Source organism: Notolepis coatsorum (genome assembly GCF_963971535.1).
Source record: "Notolepis coatsorum genome assembly, chromosome: 20".
Classification (NCBI taxonomy): Eukaryota; Metazoa; Chordata; class Actinopteri; order Aulopiformes; family Paralepididae; genus Notolepis; species Notolepis coatsorum.
The window spans coordinates 64,282,397-64,305,671 of NC_140184.1; the positions used below are offsets into that span (position 1 = coordinate 64,282,397).

Below are 23,275 nucleotides of genomic sequence, written 5' to 3' on the forward strand. Positions count from 1 at the left end.
TTAACACTACATAGAACACTATCATTTAACACTATCATTTAACACTATCATTTAACACTATCATGTAACACTATCATGTAACACTATCATGTAACACTATCACATAACACTATCACGTAACACAATCACATAACACTATCACGTAACAGTATCATGTAACACTATCACGTCACACTATCACGTAACACTACCACATAGGGCTGTACCGAATGTCATTTTTTAACATTCAAAGCTTCTATTGAAGTATTTGAACGAAGCTTTGAATGTCTGTAAAAAACATTTATTTCATAAAAATTCTTTTTTTTATCCTCAAACTAAATCCTCAATTTGAATAAAGTGATTAATCTGATTAAATTAGTATATATTTTTTATTAAATCAACTTTCTTTAATGAATATAACTCATCAGTTTTGTCAACATAAATAATCCAATAAGGGCACGGTTGGTACGAAAGTGATGGTGACGTCTTATAGTATAATATTATAATATTAGTGTAGCCTAAACTTTATCTGCAACTGTGAAGAAAACCCCATTGGTTTAAACAAATTTAATAGACATAATACAAAAAAGATTAAAAAATAAAAATAAAAAAATATTTTCTTTAATAAAGATTTCGAATGTTGATTTAGAATTCGAATGTCAATATTATGATCGAAGCTTCGAAGCATTCGGTACAGCCCTACTACCACATAACATTATCACGTCACACAGTGTAATGTGTTATTTCACACAACATGCCACAGATAAGACAAGTAACAGGAGCAGCGATGCCCCCCGCTAATGGAGGGGAGATTTATCCTAGCGGCTGATCTCTAATGTGCTTTAGATGAGAGTAGACAGAGATCCATACAAAAGCTGGCTGTTTTTACTCAGACAGCCGCCTCTGCTCCTGAAAGACCAGGGCCCTCATTTATCAATAATGCGTAGAAAGTGTTCTATTTCCGTTCCTAAGCAAGGAATTTAGAATGTCTCTACGCACAGAAAAATCTGGATTTATCAAACGTGCGTACACACCGCTCTTTAAGCCTATCGAGATATACCTCATCTCATGTACCTATTGTACTTCATCAACGAAAAAACAAGTACACCTACACCTGCCGGGTCCCGGCCCTATGGAGGCGTAGCCTATAAGACAGTGGGCCTGGTCACCAAACACTCTTCCTCGCCAAAAATCCCGTTTCCAGTAAAAGATCCCTCAAAAGGGAACTCAGGGCCGCTTAAGAGCGGGACGCTTAGCCAGTACTCATATAACTAGGTTATATACATTTATACATTATATTATCGTACTTGGCCATCGCGTCCCGCTCTTTAAGCCTATAGAGGTATGGGTTAGAGCGGACGCGAGGCCCGACAGATTTGCTCGTCACCCCATCCTTCCTAATGAAGGGGGGGCGCAGTCAACTCCACCCGAGTGTGAGCAAGAGGGAACTAGAACCCCTTGAACACACAGCACAGGCGGAACCACGTGTGACCTACACACTGTGGCCCATACCCACACACTCCTGCTACCCTACCAAAGGACGGGAAGCAGGAAAGGCCACAGACCCCATAACCGCCTGGGAGACAGAACCCCCGGTCATGTCCATGAGGTAAAACCCTCACCATCGAAGCCGACAGTCTACCAAGGAGAGACTGGAGATAACTCAGGACAGCATCCAGGGGGCAGGAGACTGGGTCCCGGCCCCCCGCCTTACACCACTCTTGGAACATACGCCATCTGCCTGCGTAAAGCGCGACAGTGGAGGGAGCATGTGCATTCCGGATGGTATCAACCACAGAAGGGTCCATCCTCTCCAGACTCACCCTCCCACTAGCCACACCAACAGGCGTTGGCCCAACATCGGGTACTGGAACAGTGACCCGTTGTGCTGTGAGAGGGCCGTCGCCGACCAAGGAATGACCCAAGGAGGAGCGACCAGAAGCTGGATCAAGACCGGGAACCACACTGCCGTGCCCCGGTCCGGCGCGACCAGGATCACCGTCCTGCGCTCCCTCCGTATCCGCTCCAACAGCTGACCCAACAGCTGTACAGGAGGAAAGGCGTACAGAAGACCGGGCGGCCATGGAAAGGTCGAGAAGGCATCCACCCCCAAGGGGGGATGATCTGCTCGACTGACCGAGAACCACAAGGGGCACTTGTGAGAGTGTCGGCATGCAAACAGATCTACCGAGGCCTCCCCGAACCGATCCCAGATCTGTCTGACTATGTCGGGGCGGAGTTCCCACTCGTCGTAACGAGGACCGCCCCGAGACATCATATCCGCGCCCATATTCTCTGTACCAGGAATGTGGAGCGCCCTCAGACTGCGCAGCCTGCGAGATGCCCATAGCCAAAGTTCGACCGCCGCCCGGAGCAGGCGGATGGAACGAGTCCCACCCTGCCTGTTGATATACGCCGCTGCAGTCATACTGTCTGTCCTGACCAAATGTGCTCGCCTACCACCAGGTGGTCGAACCGTTTGAGGACCAGGAGGACCGCCTTCAATTCCAACACATTGATGTGCGGGGTAGATGGGCCAGCATGAACCTCCGTCCAGCTGCCCCCCACTGCGTGGGTCCGACACATCCCTCCCCAACCCGTGAGAGAGGCGTCGGTGAAGACCGTGACGTGTGAGCGCCTGCTGCCCATGGGGACCCCAATGGTGAGGATACCCAGCCTCTTCCAATGGGCGAGATCTCCCCATATCGACAAAGGAACCGTCAACCGTTTCCATTTGTCCCTCACCGGATCTATTCTCATAGAGAAAAACCACCTCTGTATCCTCCTCATGAAGAGGAGGCCAAGAGGAACCACCGTGTGAGCAGATGCCATCATACCGAGCAGACGCATCACTTGCAGCGCCGTGACCGTCCCTCCTAGACGGAAACCCCCGAGCGCGCGAAGGATAGACACCCGCCGCTGCTCCGAGAGGGTTACAATCATACTCCACCTGTTGACTGGGAAGAGGCGTACTCTTCCAATTCACAGCAAAACTCAGCCTGGTGAGGAATTCCACCACCAGCCTGGTATGAGACCTGGCAACCTCCTCCGAACGACTGAGGAGTAGAATGTCGTCGAGATAGAATAGAACTCGTATCCCCCGACGACGTAGAGGCTCCAGCGCAGTCGCCACGCACTTGGGTACCGGAAAATAACGGGAGTAGACGCCTGACATTGCGTCCTCTCTCGAAACCACGACGACGGCCTGCTTCGCCAACAGAGATTGGATCTCGTCGGCCAGGGCTGTCACTGCTTCTGACCCTGACAATAGGGTCGGCACCAAACCTGAGAACGGAGGGTGGGGTTGTGCGAACTGCAAAACAAGCCCCTCCCTCAACGTTCTCTCTATCCACCCCTCCAAACGGCATTCTTGTCGCCATATGTGAAAATAATCCCACAGCGCACCCGCCGTCAACTGACGCAAGGAACAGTAGATAGTTGGCCCGGTCCCTCCCGCTGTGCGACGCACCCAAGGGGGGACCCCGACAGAAAAGGCCGGTTTGATATGGGAGAATCTGTCATCAAACTGGTTGACACACACCCCCCCCCCCTGAACACCCCTCTAGCATGCTGAGGAGTTGTTCCGCAGCTAGACACGCAAGGCATGAGGACCCCATGGGCTCCTACACGCCGAAGCCCTGCAGTGATATTGCTACCACCCAAATCACGCTCGCCTCTTCTTTGCAGACCACTGCCGCTCTCACGGGAGTGGGAGGCATCAGCGCGATACCCCGCCTGGCGAAGGCGAGGCCGGGGTAACCCTTGCTGTGCATTCAACAGAAGAGGCCTCGAGTCCCCCTGCTGACCACCGTAGCTAGTGGCAGCTGTAACACCAGGCTCATCCATCACAGCCACGCGACAGCACAACATTCTCACGGACAGACCCAGGCTCAGCCATCAACTGGGTGTCAGCCCCTGTCCCCATGAGAAGTGAAGAATGGGACGCATGCGCTTCAAAGAAGGTTCGCGGCCCGCAGCCAAAGGAGAACGATCAGAGCCCCGCTTCCGTGGGTAACAGAGAGAGGATTGAACGGGGAGCGGGCTGCTTGCGGCAAAGTGACGACGGCTTGTTTTATCCAAGCCGAATTCACCCAAAATGGCCAATCCCTCGGCCGCCAAGGCTGTCGGCCTTGTGGAACCCTGTTGACTCTCCGCCCAGGGCACCACTGGCGGGGGAAACATGGCCGCCTGTCGAGGATCTCGCCACAGTATTTGACGAGACCATGCTCCCACCTCTGGCTGCACAGCGTGAGGCGGTGTAGGACCCAGATCAACAACCGCCTGCGCCTCCACAGAACGACCAAAAAGACTTTCCGTGGAAAAAGGAGTCGTGAGGAGAGAAAACCTATCCTCTTCCCCAAGAGGAGAGTGCTCCAACCAAACATGCCTAACAACAAACGTTGATAGCATCCTAATCCTCCCCACAGTTATAGCTTGCGACTGAGTCAAGATCTCTATAACACCACAAACATGCAACATGTTTACAATGTCGGCTGGACCCATAGCCCTACTACCCGACGCCAATGTGGATAGGAAACTAGCCAGCTGAGCCATAACACTGGCCGCCGCTACAAACCATCCTGCAGCAGTATACCACTCATCCGTCCATACTACCACCCTCCGAGCCGATTCGCTCTCAAGCATCGGCCGGGTGGGACATCGTTCATCCCCGCCGGGGCACAGGAACAAAGCTACCTGGCTACGTAGCCACGGTACACCCGGCCTGCACCCTGTTGTTAGCCCGTTTACCCATAAAAAAGGTAAATAGGACTCAGCGAAACCCCCCATATTAGCAACCGAATGACCTTCATCAATGAAGCGGGCAAGAGGAGGGAAAAGCGGCAATGTCCCGCGGCGGGGATTATTAGAACAACGACCCATTTCAGCGTCAACATTAGCATTAGCAGTAGTAGCATTAGTAGCATTAGCGTTAGCAGCGTGCTCCAGGATCGCCAGGAAAACGTCCACTGCAGTGGAACGTTCACCAAGCCACCCCGGCCCTGGCGCCGAAACATACTTCACAGTAGGGGTGGACGGTATGGCCTAAAATTTATATCACGGTATAATTTGAAGCATAGACGGTAACGGTATATATCACGGTATCAGTGTTTCTGTTAGAATAATTTTTTTTGCCTGATAGGCAGGCTATATAAAGAATGACATCCTCAAGGCATATAGATTTATAATATTTTAACTTAAAACTAGGATACTTTTGTGTATAAAGTCATTATATTCCAAATAAAATAAGTCCCGAGTCGAGACTCCTGCTCCCATTGCAAACAGCGGGGCTGGATGCTGGATTTTGCTAGAAGCATATGTAGCTGCAGAGCCGCAGAGCCAGGGGCTCTTTCAGGTCTGGTCACAGGCCCGCTCAACAGCGCCCCCCCACCCAACGGCTGAATTGCCAATGGCTGAATTGGAGTATTGCACAGTGCACAGTGCAATACTCCAATTCAGCCATTGGCAATTCAGCCGTTGGGTGGGGGGGCCGCTGTTTGACGGGCCTGTGACCAGACCTGAAAGAGCCCCTGGCTCTGCGGCTCTGCAGCTGCATGCTATTCGCAAATCCACTGCTGCAGCCGTCCTCCCGCGTCGTTATCATAACATTACACACATATCGTAATGTTTACAGCAAACTGTAGTTGATCACCAGGTATGTTTTATTAACGTAGAATAATTCATATAAGAAAAACGATAGGGAAATATCTTACCTTTCTCCACTGGTTAAAAATGCCAGGAACTGAAATTGAAACTTGCTGTGCGCCGCGGTGATATGTGTTTATTATGAAATGACAATTGCGTGTTGACATGCCCACTGCGCGAAGCCTCCTAAAAAACTTTTTCCAGTTTGCACATATCTATTATCTATGACTAATTCTATCTATTTTTAGGGGCAAATGCGATTGAAATAGTCGCGCTGTGGTTACATGACGTCATTGCTATTTTAGAGCTGCTCTACCGGTTACACGGTATAGTCAAAATCCATACCGTAGAGCAAATTAATACCGCTTATACCGTATACCGTTTATACCGTCCACCCCTACTTCACAGCATTACCAATACCAACATTGATACCTGATGACACAGGGCCTACCTTTGTACAAGCCGGCTCGATAGCCAAACCTTGTACGCTGCCCCTTGGTCTGCTGCCGTCAGACGAGGAAACATCAACACAGGCCCGACGTGTCGCTGAAACATGCCTCGAAGATGCCAGGGGTAAGCAAACCTCCGGTAAGCTTTCAACATTACGCAATTTCTCTAATCTTTTCATAACAACTAGTTAACATAAGGTGCACTGCATCCGTTATGATGGAAACGAAAATAGAGGAAGAGTGTTTGGTGACCAGGCCCACTGTCTTATAGGCTACGCCTCCATAGGGGCGGGACCCGGCAGGTGTAGGTGTACTTGTTTTTTCGTTGATGAAGTACAATAGGTACATGAGATGAGGTATATCTCGATAGGCTTAAAGAGCAGGACGCGATGGCCAAGTACGATAATATAACCATATATGGTAATGAAACACCCCCATGAAATGTGGAAAAATGGACTAGGCCGAGCGAACTATGAGAAACTTCATTGAAAGAGTGAGATTGATCACGGAGGTCTAACCAACTAATTTAACGCACTGTCGAACCAAGAAGACACAACGCGTGTTATGGGAGAAATATGCGACAGGCTGACGGACTTCTACACGGTGATGTCGGATATCAACGACTCCCTAAAGACCATTCGCAAAATACTAATAAAGACCGTTAACCACTGTTTGGCTTTGGTGTCATTAATAACCATGCTGAAATATGAATGCCTTTTTTCGTTTCGTTCTTTTAAAGTTCGATTGGCTACCTGGTATAATATGATTTGTAGAGGCATACAATCTATTTTGTTGTCAGTATTAGGTAGCCTATATAAATTATATATAATAGCATAGTCTACATATGCAACAGTAACTTGCACATAACGCATATGGCACAGACATGGAGCGCTGCGAAGCCTGCATACAGTAAACTATACAGTAAACTACTAATTAACTTGATTAATTAACTAACTCGTTAATCTAACTGTTGTCCTTGTATCTTTACGCTTGAATTATGAATTACGGGTCATACCGGACACATCGGCGTTGAAACGAATGCACGAAAAGCTTATTTTACATGTTGCAGTTTTCTTATTCTACATGTACGCACGGTCTGAGCTGTGCGTAGATATACGCACAATCTCAAGCACACGTTCATGTTGATAAGTCCCACACTTTGCTTAGAAATGATCGTACACGCAGGCGGCCGGGTAGCGCAGTGGATTAAGCGTCTGTCTACCACCACAGAGCCAGTGGGATCGAATCCAGCTGTGGTGCCTCCGGGTTGGCCGATGGTCCATACTAACACAATTGGCAGTGTTAGCGGGTGGGAAGCCGGCGTGGGTGGGTCCTGGTCGTTGTAAACAGCGACTCCTAAAGTTCGGTCGGGGCGCCTGCACAGCAAGGGAAGGATCTGGGAGAGGTAGTGTGACCTTCCACACATTACACTCTCCCAGTGAGAGTCCGCGCTGCCAGGTGAAAAGAAGCGGTGGGCTGGCTACACATGTGTCGGAGGAAGCATGTGATAGTCTCCGCCCTCCCAGACCGACGGTAGGGGGTAGAGTGTGCAACGACCAGGAAGGAGATTGGGAATTGGCATAACGACTAACATTGGGATCGGAGAAAAACGGAAAAAGAAGGGGGAAAAAGATAATTCAAAAAAGAAATGATCGTGCACACTGTTTACACACTGTGCGTACGCACCATTGATAAATGAGGGGCCAGGCATTCATAGCAGGCTGCTGGGCTGCCCCTTTCTGTCTGTCTGTGTGTGTGTGTGTGTGTGTGTGTGTGTGTGTGTGTGTGTGTGTGTGTGTGTGTGTGTGTGTGTGTGTGTGTGTGTGTGTGTGTGTGTGTGTGTGTGTGTGTGTGTGTGTGTGTGTGTGTGTGTGTGGTGTGTGTGTGTGTGTGTGTGTACCTCTTTCTTTCAATATGTCACACACATCACACACATACACTACTGAAAGTGGATAGGGAAAAAAGTGTGAAAAGTGTGAAAGTCAAAAGGTAGTCGTTCCCCATGGTATACATAATTTTTTTTTATAAATAGAAGTCCTTAAACAGTCACCTAACAAAAATACAGTACACGTCACTATATTTCAAGATCACAAAAGTTGAATTTGTGATATCTATATTCAGTAGGGCTGCACGATTTTGGGAAATAATCTAATTGCGATTTTTCGGACAGATATTGCGATTGCGATTAAATTAGCGATTTTTTTTAAGCAACCCCACAGAGGTTTAATGTAAAATGCGGCTTGCATCTGGCCTACGCGCTGGGTCTGTTCGGGACACCGAGCCTGAAAATCTTTCTTTTTACCTGGGAATCGATACCGGTACCCAACGGTACCTTTTTTCTGTACTTTACTCTCCCTCTCTGAAGTCTAAACTTCACAACACACAATCTAAAACCCCTTACCTCCCTCTCCCAAACCGATCTTGTATCTCAATGGGACTTCCTGGTTAAAAAAAAAAATATTTAAAAGAAAAGAAAATTGCGATTTTTTTTTTTTTTGCGATTTGATAATTGCATCATTTCAAATCGCGATTTCGATTTTAAATCGATTAATCGTGCAGCCCTAATATTCAGTGACAATCATTCCACCAATAGGGTCAAATAATTAAAGGGAGGATATTCTGATACTAATACGTCTGCAAGTGGAGGAAGGAAAGCGACCATCACATCACAGACCAGACAGAGCAGCCTGGTGACTGTAGAGTCTGAAAACAGGACTTCACCAAAAATAAAACAATGCTGATTTATTTTGTCTCACACACGTCCAAAAACTGTTTTGCATTGAGTTTGACGGTTTATTGAGAGTAAATTAGTTAGAATATGGCCACCAGTGATGTGATGGGAGGACATTGAATTCTTGTGTTGAGGTATTTACAGCACCATGACATTATGTACAGTAGATGAAAAATTGGGAATACCTGCTACTATATAATTGTATTGAGCTGTAATTGAAAAAAAAAATAACATTATTGGACGTGTGTGAGATTGTGTGCAAAATAAATCAGCATTGTTATCTGGTGACGTGCCCCTTTAATGTCCTGCCCATGGCCGTAAGTGGCTGAGACCTAGAGCAAGTATATTGAGATTGTTGCCTACTTTTGGTCTCATTATGGGTTTTGAAATTAAATCGAACATAATATATTTGCGGATATGTGAGAACCAATGCCTGGTGTGTGTGTTCGTGTTTTTTTATATACCGTACTTTTCGCACTATAAGCCGCACCTGACTATAAGCCGCAGCAGCTAAATTGAATGATGTGTACATATATAAGCCGCACTGGACTATAAGCCGCAGGTGTTTTAATGTTTAATTACCATATGTAATTAGCATTGGGACACAATACTGTCGGACAAATAACAAGAATTAACTCATTTACAAGTTGTATTAAGTTTAGCAAATAAGGGAACAGATAAATAACATTTCAATGCAGTCAAAAAAGCAATATTTAGATTTTTACATTTTCAGGTTTGGTCACGTCGAGTCACATATAAGCCGCACCGTTATATAAGCCGCAGGGTCGAAAAATGGGGGAAAAAGCCGCGGCTTATAGTCCGAAAAGTACGGTAATTTAGTTTTATTTTCTCGCATAAATCCCACCGTCTCAACATCCTCCCTGGGTCCAGTAGCTTCACGCCACGGGTTAGACTCTCCACTCTGAACGCACCGAGCTTTCAACAGGAGGGTGGGAGATTGGATTATATTGGCAAAGAAAGAACAGTGTGTAGTACCCCTGTCTATTCTTCACATGGAGACCCTTCCAACGAGCCCTTTTGATAAGGCCTACGTTTGCTTGGTAAGAGAGATGTATGCAGACTGCTGAACTCTGACCTCCAGCTCTCAGCCACTCCCCAGCAGCCAGTGCACCTTGCCAGCATGCTTCACCACACACACACACACACACACACACACACACACACACACACACACACACACACACACACACACACACACACACACACACACACACACACACACACACACACACACACACACACACACACACACACACACACACACACACACACACACACACACACACACACACACACACACACACACACACACACACAAACTTTCACATGCCAATGACTCCAAATAGCCAACAAATAACAACAAGTCAAATGAACAGTAACCTTTGCTTTGAGGTGTTTGGTACTCGGAGTCCATGTGATTGAGGCAAATTCGATCTAAACCCCCACCCCTCTCACACACACACACACTGATTTCACATCAGAAATGTGAGCAAAACAACTCATGTACTTTCTCTTACGCTACATAGATATAGTTAACACAATAACGACAAAATTAGGTGTTGTCCCCAACTAGCTAGATAACGGGTCATTACACTCTGGTTTATCCTCAAAGCAAAGGCACTTGTTCGGCGACAAATAGATGTTAACAGAGAGCATGGGGGGGAGTGACGGTGAGTATTTGACTGAGGGGAGGGGAGGGGAGGGGAGGGGAGGGGAGGGGAGGGGAGGGGAGGGGAGGGGAGAAGGGTTAGATTCTAAACAGACTATGATAAGAAGCGGGGAGGATCTGGGTTAGGGGGAATTAGCACCAGAGCACCAGGCATTCACTCCGGTCGCCATGGGAAACAGGAAGTTAAAGATGCACAGCAACCACAAGCCCCAGAAGCAGGAAAGCGCATACCTTTAGCTTGGAATGAAACTCACGAGATTTCCTTCTGGCAAGAACCTGAATGTGACTAGACACCTGCGGGGTAGGGGAGGGGGAGGAAAACAAAGGAAGAGCCTGTAACCATGGCAATGAAAAGCCCCCCTGCTACTGGGCAAAGCCAGACGTACCTTAATGGCCGCTTGGATTTCTCGAACTTTCTTTCTTGCTAAGACCTGTATGTGACTAGACACCTCCATAAAAAAATAAAAATAAAAGGAAAGAGGGAAAAAAACGACAACAAGAAAAAAAACAAAAAGTACAAAATGGATTACACATCTCTTGGTGGAGAAGACGTCGGGGGAGACAAGCCCTATGATAGGAAGCGTCTCCAAGCCACACACACCAAGCTTACAGCCACCAAAGCATTACGCTGTCTGTTATTGTCGTCACTTAAGTGAGCTGATTAAGGAGGATGCAGGCCCCTTTAGCACACATTAACACGGCCCAGATGTGATCCGCTGTGTACGGAATGAGAATTGGCCAGTCTCTAATACCCTTAAGGGAGCCCGGCTAAGGCATTTCGGAGGCCAAGTTTAGCCCCGGACATTCACATAGTCCTCCAAATATCTCATGCACTCATATGAAATATTCATCAGCGGCGCAATGGTAGGTTAAAGAGAGGTAATGCGCATCCATTCACTCTACGTGAAGGGGGTGCGTTTGGGTTAGTGTTCATTTGGGATGGGGCTCCTTTCTTCTCTGCTTTTAATCAGGCAAATCACACACAAGTGGCTGTCGAGGCAGCTCACAAGTTTGTGTGTGTGTGTGTGTGTGTGTGTGTGTGTGTGTGTGTGTGTGTGTGTGTGCGTGTGTGTGTGTGTGTGTGTGTGTGTGTGTGTGTGTGTGTGTGTGTGTGTGTGTGTGTGTGTGTGTGTGTGTGTGTGTGTGTGTGTGTGTGTGTGAGACAACGGGTAGAGTAGGTTGATGGGAATAACGTGAGATATATTCTCGTATAAGCACATCCTCCATCCACTTAATGCCATTATTCAGTATTGGCACCCTAGGTAGATATGAACAAAAGAGGCTGTGAAAATGTTTTGTTTATCATATTGATCTTATACACTTGTAATATCTACCCATTAAAGTGACAATGTGCATTTCTGTCATCTGCTGGCCAATACAATAGGAAATATATTACTCATACAATACGGAAATATATGATTTACATTATGTAAATGTTTTTCCTGCGGTCAATTAGTACTTTATTTACATTTTCTGATGAGAGTGTGTGGTACTGTCTCTGTGTTATCAATGCATTTCCCATGAGCCTCTTTGCTCTGTTGCATCTGTGTACTTTCTGTTTTTACATGCAGACTTTCTGCAGAGTGAATTCTTGGTTTCTTGGTGGTCGGGGTGGCTGCATATTTGTTTTCCATTGTTGCCAAAAAACACCCCGCGTTCAAGGCAACACTTTTGGTATCGTGAGAAGGCTGAGTAAGCGTGTCTCACCAGACCGCGTTGAGGCCAGAGCGGCGAAGGCCAATGCTGCGTTGGAGCGCCGGAGGTTGATTCATTAATATAATTTTTGTCCAGCTGTTGCTTTAATTGAGTAAATAATTATTCAAATATATATGTATATTTTAAATCAAGAAATACATATTTTGGTCAAAAACATGCATGCTTTAATTATAGTCACACTGAGAATTCATATAGATCTAATACAATTTAATAGATTCTTTTCTGATTACGATTTCACTTTTTAAAGTTCATCTAAGTCTTTTGGAAGTGGGTTTTCATGATAATATTTTGTCTTTTCTCTCCATCAGAATACTCAAACACAGTATGGGATATGTACTTGACTTCTGAGTCTTATAAACCATCCCCCTCATGTCACTATGAAAGTGGAAGTGAAAGTAAAGATAGGTGCAGGAGCCTGATTTCTCTATTGATTTCCTTAGTAAAAAGAAAATGTATTCATAAAAAAAAAGAGAAAGAAAATGTCTTATCTAAGCTCAAATCTTAACACAAGTAAAGGTAAGATTGTTCTCATATATTTCTGTGTAGGATCAAGCCAATAAACAACAATGACATTTTTAATAGGCTTTTTTTGTTCAAATGTGCCAATACTTCAAAAGCACCGCAATTCAGTAATAGCCCCTTATATTAAAAGTGATTGCAATAGTTTCACTAGACCTACGCTGAATTTCTATTGTCGCAGGTAAACAACCTGCATGGCCTTTCTGGGGCAGACTGATCAATTCACACACACAGTGATCGACTGTCACTGTGGACACTGGGCTGTTTATCACTGCTAGACGAGTCAGTAGTCCACTTCCTGAACTGGAGGGAGAGACTAGTGGACCTCATACTGGAACTAGAGCAGCATCAAAGCTTCTCATTGATAGGCCACAGGAGTGTTCTATGATTCTATTACCAAACGATGAAACATAAAAGCCAATTGTGCAATATGTTTTAATATGTGCTTACTGCTTACCAACACAAATGTGACCTGGTCCAGCAGTAACAGACGCATGTCTGGAAGTCAGATTGCGTGAATTAAATGTTTTTTTCCATATTATTTTGAATGTTTAAGAAAATATTTACTCTAACAGCTAACAGTTATAGTATCTCTAAATAGCAAAACCCTTTGTTTAAAAAAGGTAGTTTGCGTTGGGGCAAACGTCTGAGTTCGGGGGCGGAGTGACATTTACATTAGAATCACATGAGTGGTTTTGTTGGCTAATCACCAGCCATCAGCCTTTGTTCTAAAATTTCTGTTGACACCCATAAAAACCACATGCAATTGTGTTGACATGCAACTAAGTACCGGGCTATTCAAGGTCTCAACTATTTGTTGAAGATATGGCTGTTATAACGCCCCTGCTTCTGTGTGTAAGGGACATCCCATAGCGTACCACCAACCATTACGCGCAACCAACGCGTCTGTCTCACGGCCCGATCTGTGGAGTGCACTGGACTATTAAGAAACAATAGGAATTGTCCATAGATATATGAAACTTCCTTACTTCTGCGCACTGCCACTCAGCCTGCGGTGTTACAGCCACGGCTTTTCTCTCCACTGTGTGTCAGCAGGTTCCCAGGCCCATACAGCAGTACTGTATTGTACCCATTCTGCAATCTGTTAATAAAGTTTTCAATCAATCTCTTCCTGTTCCCTGACTTTTGCTCTATACTAACTCTTGTACTCTGATGTCCAGGACCTCACCTCTCCGGCTTACACCTCAACCACGGATCCTCACCAGCCTGAACCCTCATGGACCTCACACACACCCGGCCTCCTCCACTCCTTGATCCTTGTCTCTGCTCTCACCACCTTGGACATTGCTTCCCATACATACTCCAATTAAATATTCTAAACCACTCTATTCTCCTGTGCCTGTGTTCTTCTCCTGGGTTCTAGAAAAGACACCTCACCCCAACAGACGGAGAGATACCCTTTAAATTTTGACAGAGAGGGGAGAATCTCCGGATTCAGATACAAAAGTGAGTCTTATCCCAAACAGTTCCAAAGATATTTACTGTCTAGTGTCGTGTGGGCGCAACATTCTGCTTTAGATGGTTAATGTCTAGTTAAAATAATATGCAACGTGAGAACATGTAAAAAATTACCAACCTGCGGGAATATTGCTTAGCCTAACTCTCATTTGTCGCAATAATAATAATAATAGGCTACATGTTTAATGTCTAATTCAAATAATATGCAACGTGATAAGATTGGAGACCTATTTCAGAACGCGTTGCATCTATTCTATTCTATAAGAGAATCCATAAACAGAGAAGTCTGTGTCACAGATGATAGGTAATGCAGTGGTGAAGATCTCCCAATAGTACCTGCATTTGTATTCATTGAATTATTTTAGATGCAAAGCGCATCTCATAGGCTACGTTTAGACGGAGAGAGTCTGAACAGAAACCGCAAAAGTCGTCTTGCGGTCTCACTTTTAATTTTGCGTTTAGACTAGCGTTTTGGGATGGAATTCTCCGTGCAGACGAGGCTGTAACGACTCGAGACGACTGAGCCCCGCTGTCACACGATTGGCGCATATGTCACATGACGTGCTGTGAAGACCCGCCCTACTCTGCCTCTGATTTGCAGACTGTGGGTGGGGAATGTGATTGGACCAAAGCAGAGTCACTCACAGACAGTGGGTCCAGTCACGCCGCGGGACAGATTATTGTGTATTTAAAAGTACTGCCAATGTAGCCTTCAGGTGATCGCCATGGATAGAATCAGACATGCTTTGTTTACGCTTCTAGGCTACTGGCGCATGCCTGTGATGTAAGCAGTACACGCGACGAGAGCCTTGACAACCCTTTCGTCATCGTTTTATGCGGTTTGACAGTTTAGATCAGTGGTGCCCAACCAGTCGATCGCGATCGACAGGTAGATCGCGGGCTGATTTCAAGTAGATCTCGATTCATAAAATTTGATTATTACATTTTTTTTTTTTTTTGCAAAATCAACTCTGCCTCTCCTTACACTTTAACTGCCGGAAGACGTGTTTAGGCGTCCTTCCCCGCCATGCTCAAGTTGCCGAAGACGCCGTAACTCGTCTTTGATATCAATATTTCAAAAATCTGTGATCGGATTCATATTTCCCATCCGCTGGCCTGAGACCCACCAAAAAGCCCCACTGAACCCTCTAGCAGTTCAAGAGCGCCATCTGGTGGCCGATCGGCGCAATCGCCAAACAGGAAGTTACTTGGACGATGTGCTGTTCACCCATATTACTTCCGGGCACTCGGTATAGGTTCCGGCACTCTAGCTCGTCACAATACATAGCGATCCGTTGCCAATAACTCGATAAACAACATGATTTGGACGTATATACTATTATACAAGCTGGAAATGGACCGGATATTTCTACATCCCATAATGGAAAACTGTCTACCCCACGCTGATCGCCCAACGCCCCGCGGAGACTGGGGTGAGTTTTTAGCGTGTAATATTTCCGTGTTCGACACTAACTGCTATGATGAACATTTGACCCACATTAGATGAATGGTATAACGCTGCCCACGGAATTATAAACGCCCCCTCGCCCATCCGGTCAACATCAGATGACGGGTAGTAACTTCCAGAAGTCCGTCCAGTTGGATTTTTTTATATCGCGCCGATTGCTATCAAACTGTATTTGATCATCAATATAATGCATTTGGGGCTATAAATCACGTTCTGGAGAAAGCTGCAGAAAGAGATGAAAACATACTTATACTTTAGATCATATTTTAGTATGAATATGTGAATGAAAAAGTTTAACGTTCATACACCCTGAACAATACATATAGGACATTGAATGGGCCCTAATAATGGCAATTTAGCAATAGAATTTAAAAAGTTATAGCCCTGCAAAGAAGGGGAACTTCTCCATAGACAAATAGAGCTGGCAACCTATGGTATATCATGAATTTAGCCTTAGGCAATCAAAGTGTTAACTACAACAAGCAATGCTGTTTGTTATTTAAGATGAGGTCGGACTCGGCACTGACAGATTTGTGTTCATTATGCTGCTTTTATAAAGCCTCAAATGACGGCTTACAATATACAATTTTGGCTGGTAGCTCTCGGCTAGGTGGTAAATTAAAAGGTAGATCTTGGTTCAAAAAAGGTTAGGCACCCCTGGTTTAGATGATAGCGCAAAGGTTTATCGTTTCTAGGAATTCCACCCTGGAAGGTAGTCTCACTTTTTTGCGGTTTCACCCCGTAAAAACGCCGTTTCCGTATAAACGAAAGGCACATCCGAAAAAATATTTTTGCGGATTCACCTGCTAGCGTTTCCGTCTAAACAGGGCCATAGACTGGCAACTTACTCAGTAATTCAGTACTCACTCACAGTCCGCTGCTCTGAGCCTAGTGGCGGCTCACAGGCATGTGTTGGCTTGCTTGGAGCTTCTTAATTACAGCATTGTGCTAGCTATGTAGTTTGGTGATTAATATAACGTTAATAGGTGAAGTAGTTCACCATTGACCTATCTCAAACCACGCCTCTTGACTCAACTGTTGCAGTGTGTCCGGGTGAAACAACTATTGTGATTGGAGGATCAAGACAAGAGGGCAGGGTTTGAGATGAGCAGCACTCGCCGACTTCTGGGTGAAAGTCAGACCGTAGTTACGTTTACACATGCATGATAAAATAAGAGGAAATCTCAATTGGCAACATACTTTAGTGTTACTACCTAAATTATTTATAGGCCTACAATAGTTTGCTATGCCTATTTAGTGACACAAAAGAGAAGCTCTCACTTGCTGCCCTTACTGGATATTAAGCACTCGGTGTGCATGTGTGTGTGTGTGCGTGTGTGTGCGTGTGTGTGTGTTTGTGTGTGTGTGTGTGTGTGTGTGTGTGTGTGTGTGTGTGTGTGTGTGTGTGTGTGTGTGTGTGTGTGTGTGTGTGCACATATGAGTCGGGGTATGTCTGTCTGTCTGTCTGTCTATGTATGTGTGTGTGTGTGTGTGTGTGTGTGTGTGTGTGTGCACATATGAGTCGGGGTATGTCTGTCTGTCTGTCTGTCTATGTATGTGTCTGTGTCTGTGTGCATGCTGGAGTACATACAGTTTGTGTCCTATAAGTGTCTAAATAGACGTGTGTCCGTCTGGCAAAAGCGAAGGCAGCAGTCATATTAATGTGAAGTCCCATGCCATGCAGACATTCCTCCCTCACGCCTACCTGCTTCCGTGTCCTCGTCTTTCCCGTACGAAGCTTGATATATCTGGCTATCAGCTCATTGCGACCTTCAGAAACAGGGGGGGGGGGGGGGGGGGGAGAAAAATAAATTTTATTATATAATCATGAATTATAAAATAATGAATGTTCTTTTGTAAACTACTGTGTCATGAAATGTTGCACAGGTGCCTGTATGATTGTTGACACCCTTTTGCTCCTCTTCTCCAATGAATAAGCAACTCTGTTGAGTCCAATGATGCTTCCCACAATCGGGGCATGGCAAAAGGGTGTGTGTGTTAGTGTTGTCACGATACTGGAATTTCGACTTCGATACGATACCTTGAAAAGTATCAATACTTCGATACCATTTCGATACCAAAAAAGAAAAAAAAATATATATATATATATATATAATATATATATATATATATATATATATATATATATATTTTTTTTTTAAACAAATTTAGCTTTTGTTGCTGGTTGATTCTCCTCAGCTTCTCTCTGGTACTATAAGAGAAGATAAATATAACACTTTTAAAACCCTTTGTTTATCTTTAGATCAGAGAGAGAGAGAGAGAGAGAGAGAGAGAGAGAGAGAGAGAGAGAGAGAGAGAGAGAGAGAGAGAGAAAGAGAGAGTGGCTGCTGGAGATTTGAGGTCTACTGAGCGCACCTTTCTAGTTATGACCCGAAAACAAGGGTACTTGAGAGAGAGAGAGAGAGAGAGGTAGATTTCTCCGGAGCTATGCTCGGAGCATTTATTAACGTTACATTTTCAACAACATTGCTGCTAATTGGACACTTCATGGAGGCGGGGTAACGTTGTGTCGAGTTCATGCGTGTACTGGTGTAGGATGGGCTCCGCTCGACCTAACGTTGGAAACGGGGTAGTTGTGTCGAGTTCATGCGTGTACTGGTGTAGTGTGGGTGGGCTCGGCTTGACGTTACTCCGTTTCCATGAAGTAATTCTAAATGTGGCCAGCTAGCTAGCATAAGCTAACGGAGGAACGACAGATAACGTTAGCTAATAATAGCTTTGTGTACAAACTGAAGACAGGGCTCCCGGCTGTGAGGGGGAGGAGGCTGCAGCAGCAGCTTGTGTCTGTTGCCGGTCTCTGAGGAGGAGGAGGCGGCGGAAGGGCAAGCATGCTCTGGCAGCGCGTCTGTCTGTCAACAAATTGCGGGAGCAAGCCAGCTGGTATCGGTACTGCAGAAAATATCGATACTTAGGGAAATGAGTATCGAAACCATTTTAAATATTCAGTATCGATATGTATCGATATTTCGATATTTTTGACAACACTAGTGTGTGTATAGGCCTACGTGTCCTTTAGATCAGTGATTCCCAACCTGGGGTCCGCGGACCCCCTGGGGGTCCGCCAGGGGGCGCAGGGGGTCCGCCAGACCACAGATGATTTGATTTTTTTTTTTTAGAGAGAAATATTTAATTAGCATATTTTTATCATCAGAAGCATGAATAGTCTCTCCACTACAATAAAAAATAAAGATAAATAAATAAACATCTAGACATGATTTTTGAACGTTAACAGTAGGCTACCGGGTAGCCGCTAAAACGCGAATCAGTTGACTGTATCACTTTCTGTAGCTAGCCTAGCACGCTAGTTAACTTTCTCGGCTCGTCTGCAGAGGCGAAAATGTGTGACAAACGAAAAGGAGATGACGGCAGCTCATCTGCAAAAAAAGTTAGGACCTACAGCAATCGCGAAAATTACATCACCATGGGCTTCACTGAGGGACCAGACAAACGACCTGAGTGTGTGATTTGTGGAGAAAAGTTGGCAAACTCGAGCCTGAAGCCCAGCAAGCTGAAGAGACATCAGGCGTCTAAGCACCCAGAAACCGTTGGGAAGGATCCAGACTTTTTTCGGAGGAAAGAACAGTCTCTCAAGGCGAACAAGCCCGTTGATGTTAGAGTAGCGTGGAGCAGGGGTGGCAGTGATTTACAGAAGGCTACCGAAGCCTCCTTTGAGTGTTCGCTTTTAATTGCAAAAGCAAAGAAACCGCACAATATTGGCGAGCAGCTCATCAAACCAGCCTGCATCAAAATGGTTTAGAAACTGTGCGGCCCACAGGTGGCGGATAAACTAAAATCAGTACCACTCTCGAACAATGTAGTGAAAGACCGAATTGATAAGATGTTCAGTTCAGTTCAGTTCAGAGTTTTTATTTGCCACATGGAATAATACAATCATAGTTTCTTCATAAAAAAATCATAAATAGCCATTCCATGGACAAAAGGAGCAGGAAGAAGAATAAATCTTATAATTACCTGCCCCTTATTCCTAAACTAACATGTATTTTCTTAATGGTCGGCGTATAACCTTATTTACACAAATAATCATTTATACCATTATAAAAGAAACACAATCCACAGTTAAACAAGAAAAAATTAAATAATAATAATAATGATAAAGAATAAAAAAGAAAAGAAAGAGAAGAGAAAAAAAAAGATCTCACCATTCAGATCACATTTTGATTTTCATACTGACTAAATATTTTTTTTTTATACATTTTTTTGAATTGATAAACACTGTTACATCCCTTAAGCTCGCTATGGAGAGAATTCCATAACTTTACACCAATAACTGAAGGACACATCTGTTTAAGTGTGGTACGTGCAAACTGATGTTTAAAATTATATTTTCTCCTACTAAACTCACTTTCTAAATGAAAAAGATTTTGTAGTTTTTCTGGCAGTGTATTATTTCTTGCCCTAAACATAATTAACATTGTTTGAAACTTAACCATGTCTTCAAGTTTAATTATTCTAGATTTAATAAATAATATATTTGTGTGTTCTCGATAACTCACTTTATGTGTGATTCGTACAGCCCTCTTCTGTAGTATATATAATGGTTTTATATTTGTCCCATAAGTATTCCCCCATACTTCAACACAATAACTGATATAAGGTGAGATGAGTGAGCAGTAGAGTGTTCTCATTGCCTCATACTCTAACACATCCTTTACTTTATTCATAACAAAAATACTCTTGGACATCTTTTTTTTAACGTGTGCTATGTGCGATTTCCATGTTAATTTATCATCCATAATCACACCAAGAAAATGAAATTCATTAACTCTCTCTATATCAGCTCCATCTATGGTCAGTACTATATTTTCATCTAGTTTTCGATTGCCAAAAATCATAAATTTAGTTTTTTTCAGATTCAGTGATAGCTTATTTACATCAAACCATTTCTTTAGTTTTGTCATTTCATACACAATATATTCAGCTAGTTCCTTTAAATTATTTCCAGAACAAAAAAAATTTGTATCATCAGCAAACAAGACAAACTGTAATAGTTTTGAAACATCACAAATATCATTAATATATAAAAGAAAGAGTTTGGGCCCCAAAACCGAACCTTGCGGTACCCCACATTCAATCTTCATGAGCTCAGATTTGACATCTGCCAACTGCACATATTGTTGCCTATTGTGGAGATAACTACTCAACCATTCAAGAACCATTCCTCTCACACCATATGAACGTAATTTGGAAATTAGAATATTATGATCTAAGGTATCAAATGCCTTTTTTAAATCAATAAACACCCCTATTGTTAATTTCCTTTTATCTGTTGCTGTTGTTATTTCTTCAATAATATTCATTAAGGCAGTCGCTGTTGATCTGTTTTGCCTAAAGCCATACTGGCTTTCGCTCAGCAGTTTATTCTTTTCCACAAAACCATCTAACTTATGCGAAAACAGTTTTTCAAGCACTTTCAAGAACTGTGAGAGCAATGACACTGGTCTATAGTTAGTGAAGCTGTGCTTATCTCCTACTTTGTAAAGTGGGATCACTTTTGCTACCTTCATCCTGTCTGGAAAAATACTTGTCTGAAAAGAAAGATTACAAATATAACAGAGAGGTTTGATTATACAATCAATTGTCTTCTTCACTATAATCATATCTATCCCATCACTGTCAATGGATGTCTTATTCTTTGACTTTAATACAATGGACATGATTTCTGCTTCACTGACATTTCCTAAAAACATAGACTGCAGTACTTTACTATCTCCTCTCCATCCTTCCTGTAATGGTTCATCGTGTTTTTGAATGGCATCTGCCAAATTTGGCCCCATATTCACAAAAAAAGAGTTGAATTCATTAACCACCTCATTCATGTTTTTTATAGTCTTACTATTACTAATGAAATGGCTAGGCATTTTTATGGACGCTGATTTATTTCCCATTACCTTATTTAGAATGTCCCATGTGCCCTTTATATTATTATATGTCAAGTGATTGCGAGCAGCAGCTGTCAGAAAAGCTTAGAAAGGGTCCATTTGCCATACAACTTGATGAAACTACAACTGTCGCAGACAAGGCTGTGCTCATCGTTTATGTGCAGTATATCGAAAATGAGGATCTGAAGCAGGACATTCTCATGTCAGTCAACCTTACAAACCACCACTCGAGGTGAGGATATTTTTACTGCAGTGGATTCTTACTTCATTCAACATAAATGCAAACCGTTCACCATTAGGGCCTGATTTGAGAGGATGAATACAGGATTTGAATATCGGCCAACATTTTGAAATACATATGGTGCAAGATGAGATTTGTTGATTGAAGGCACAAGTCAAAGAAGCATAGTGGGTCTAATTATGATGCATATGCCTGTGTATAAGCAGTTTGTTATTAAAATGACAAAAAAAAGTATTAAAATGACAAAAAAAAAAGTATTTTATGGTATTTTATTAGGAGGGGGGTCCAGGAATTTCATCAGAGATGTTTGGGGGTCCCTGGGGGAAAAAAGGTTGGGAACCCCTGCTTTAGATGTTATGTGAACAGGGTTTGTCTGTATGTCCATTTCACTGTCCCCACAAAAGTAGACCACTATTATGTGCATACATCGAACTACAAGGCAACACGTTAGCTAGTGATGTTAATGTTAGCAACGTACGTTAGCCGAGCTCTTATCGACATTAGCAATGTATCAACGCTAGTAACGTACAAAGCTAATGTTATGCAACGTTATGGAGGACCCTGAGGTAAACAAGACGAAAGTATTCTTCTGGTCTGCATCCTCTTAGCACTTGTTTGTATTGAGCCGTACTGTATTGTACCCATTCTGCAATCTGTTAATAAAGTTTTCAATCAATCAATCAATGGTATGGTATGGTATGTAATTGTTTCTTTCATGTTTTTGTATTTGTATTCGCTCTGTTTCGCTCATGTTTCCCCTCTGGGATTAAGAAATAAACCATACCATACCATGATTGACACACACACTGCGTGTGTGTTGTGTGTGTTGTGTGTGTGACACACACACAACACACACAACACACACGCACGCGCGCGCACGCACGCACGCGCGCACGCACGCACGCACACACACACACACACACACACACACAAGCTGTGGTCACTAAAGGGTGCGGAAACTTTTGTGGATGAACCAACCGACAGACTGACAGAGCGAACTATAGAGCTGCTGGTTGCAGCCAATAATATTGGGACAGGCCGATGGACAGACCAACATTGCACCTAAAGACTATTACCTGAGCCCACCCTCTACTCTGTATTAAGAGTTGTGGAGCATGACTGTAGGTCTGTAGCCAGTGTGGCTTTTATAAATAAAATGACTCACTCACTACTAGTGCAATGGATGGTCAATAAAAAGGCATTTCCACAGAGCTTAGATTGTGTAGGTCACAAACACATGGGTTTTGGGTCTTAAAATGTTACAGCATATAGGATTTTTTTTTAATTTAGTTAACCTCTCCTTGTCTGACAGTTATTTTGCTCTGTGCTGCTCCCTAGCGAATAACACAGCTCTTTCAATGTGTTCAAGCACTGTCCCACCAGGGGCAGTGTTGAGCAAAACAGCTTGGAGAGAGGTTGGATCCTACTAACCGAACTCT

General features: G+C 44.0%; 1 protein-coding gene across 1 annotated transcript in view; it reads right to left on the reverse strand.

The window, feature by feature from the left end:
* The window catches only part of tead1b (TEA domain family member 1b), a gene marked incomplete at its 5' end in the record, with an annotated part of 89,259 nt that overhangs the window by 49,160 nt on the left and 16,824 nt on the right, over nt 1–23,275 (reverse strand). Inside the window, 3 exons of the mRNA XM_084337132.1 lie at nt 10,724–10,786; nt 10,879–10,941; nt 17,380–17,444. Of these exons, the coding sequence (XP_084193258.1) occupies nt 10,724–10,786; nt 10,879–10,941; nt 17,380–17,444 (191 nt within the window). The remainder of the gene's footprint in view (nt 1–10,723; nt 10,787–10,878; nt 10,942–17,379; nt 17,445–23,275) is intronic.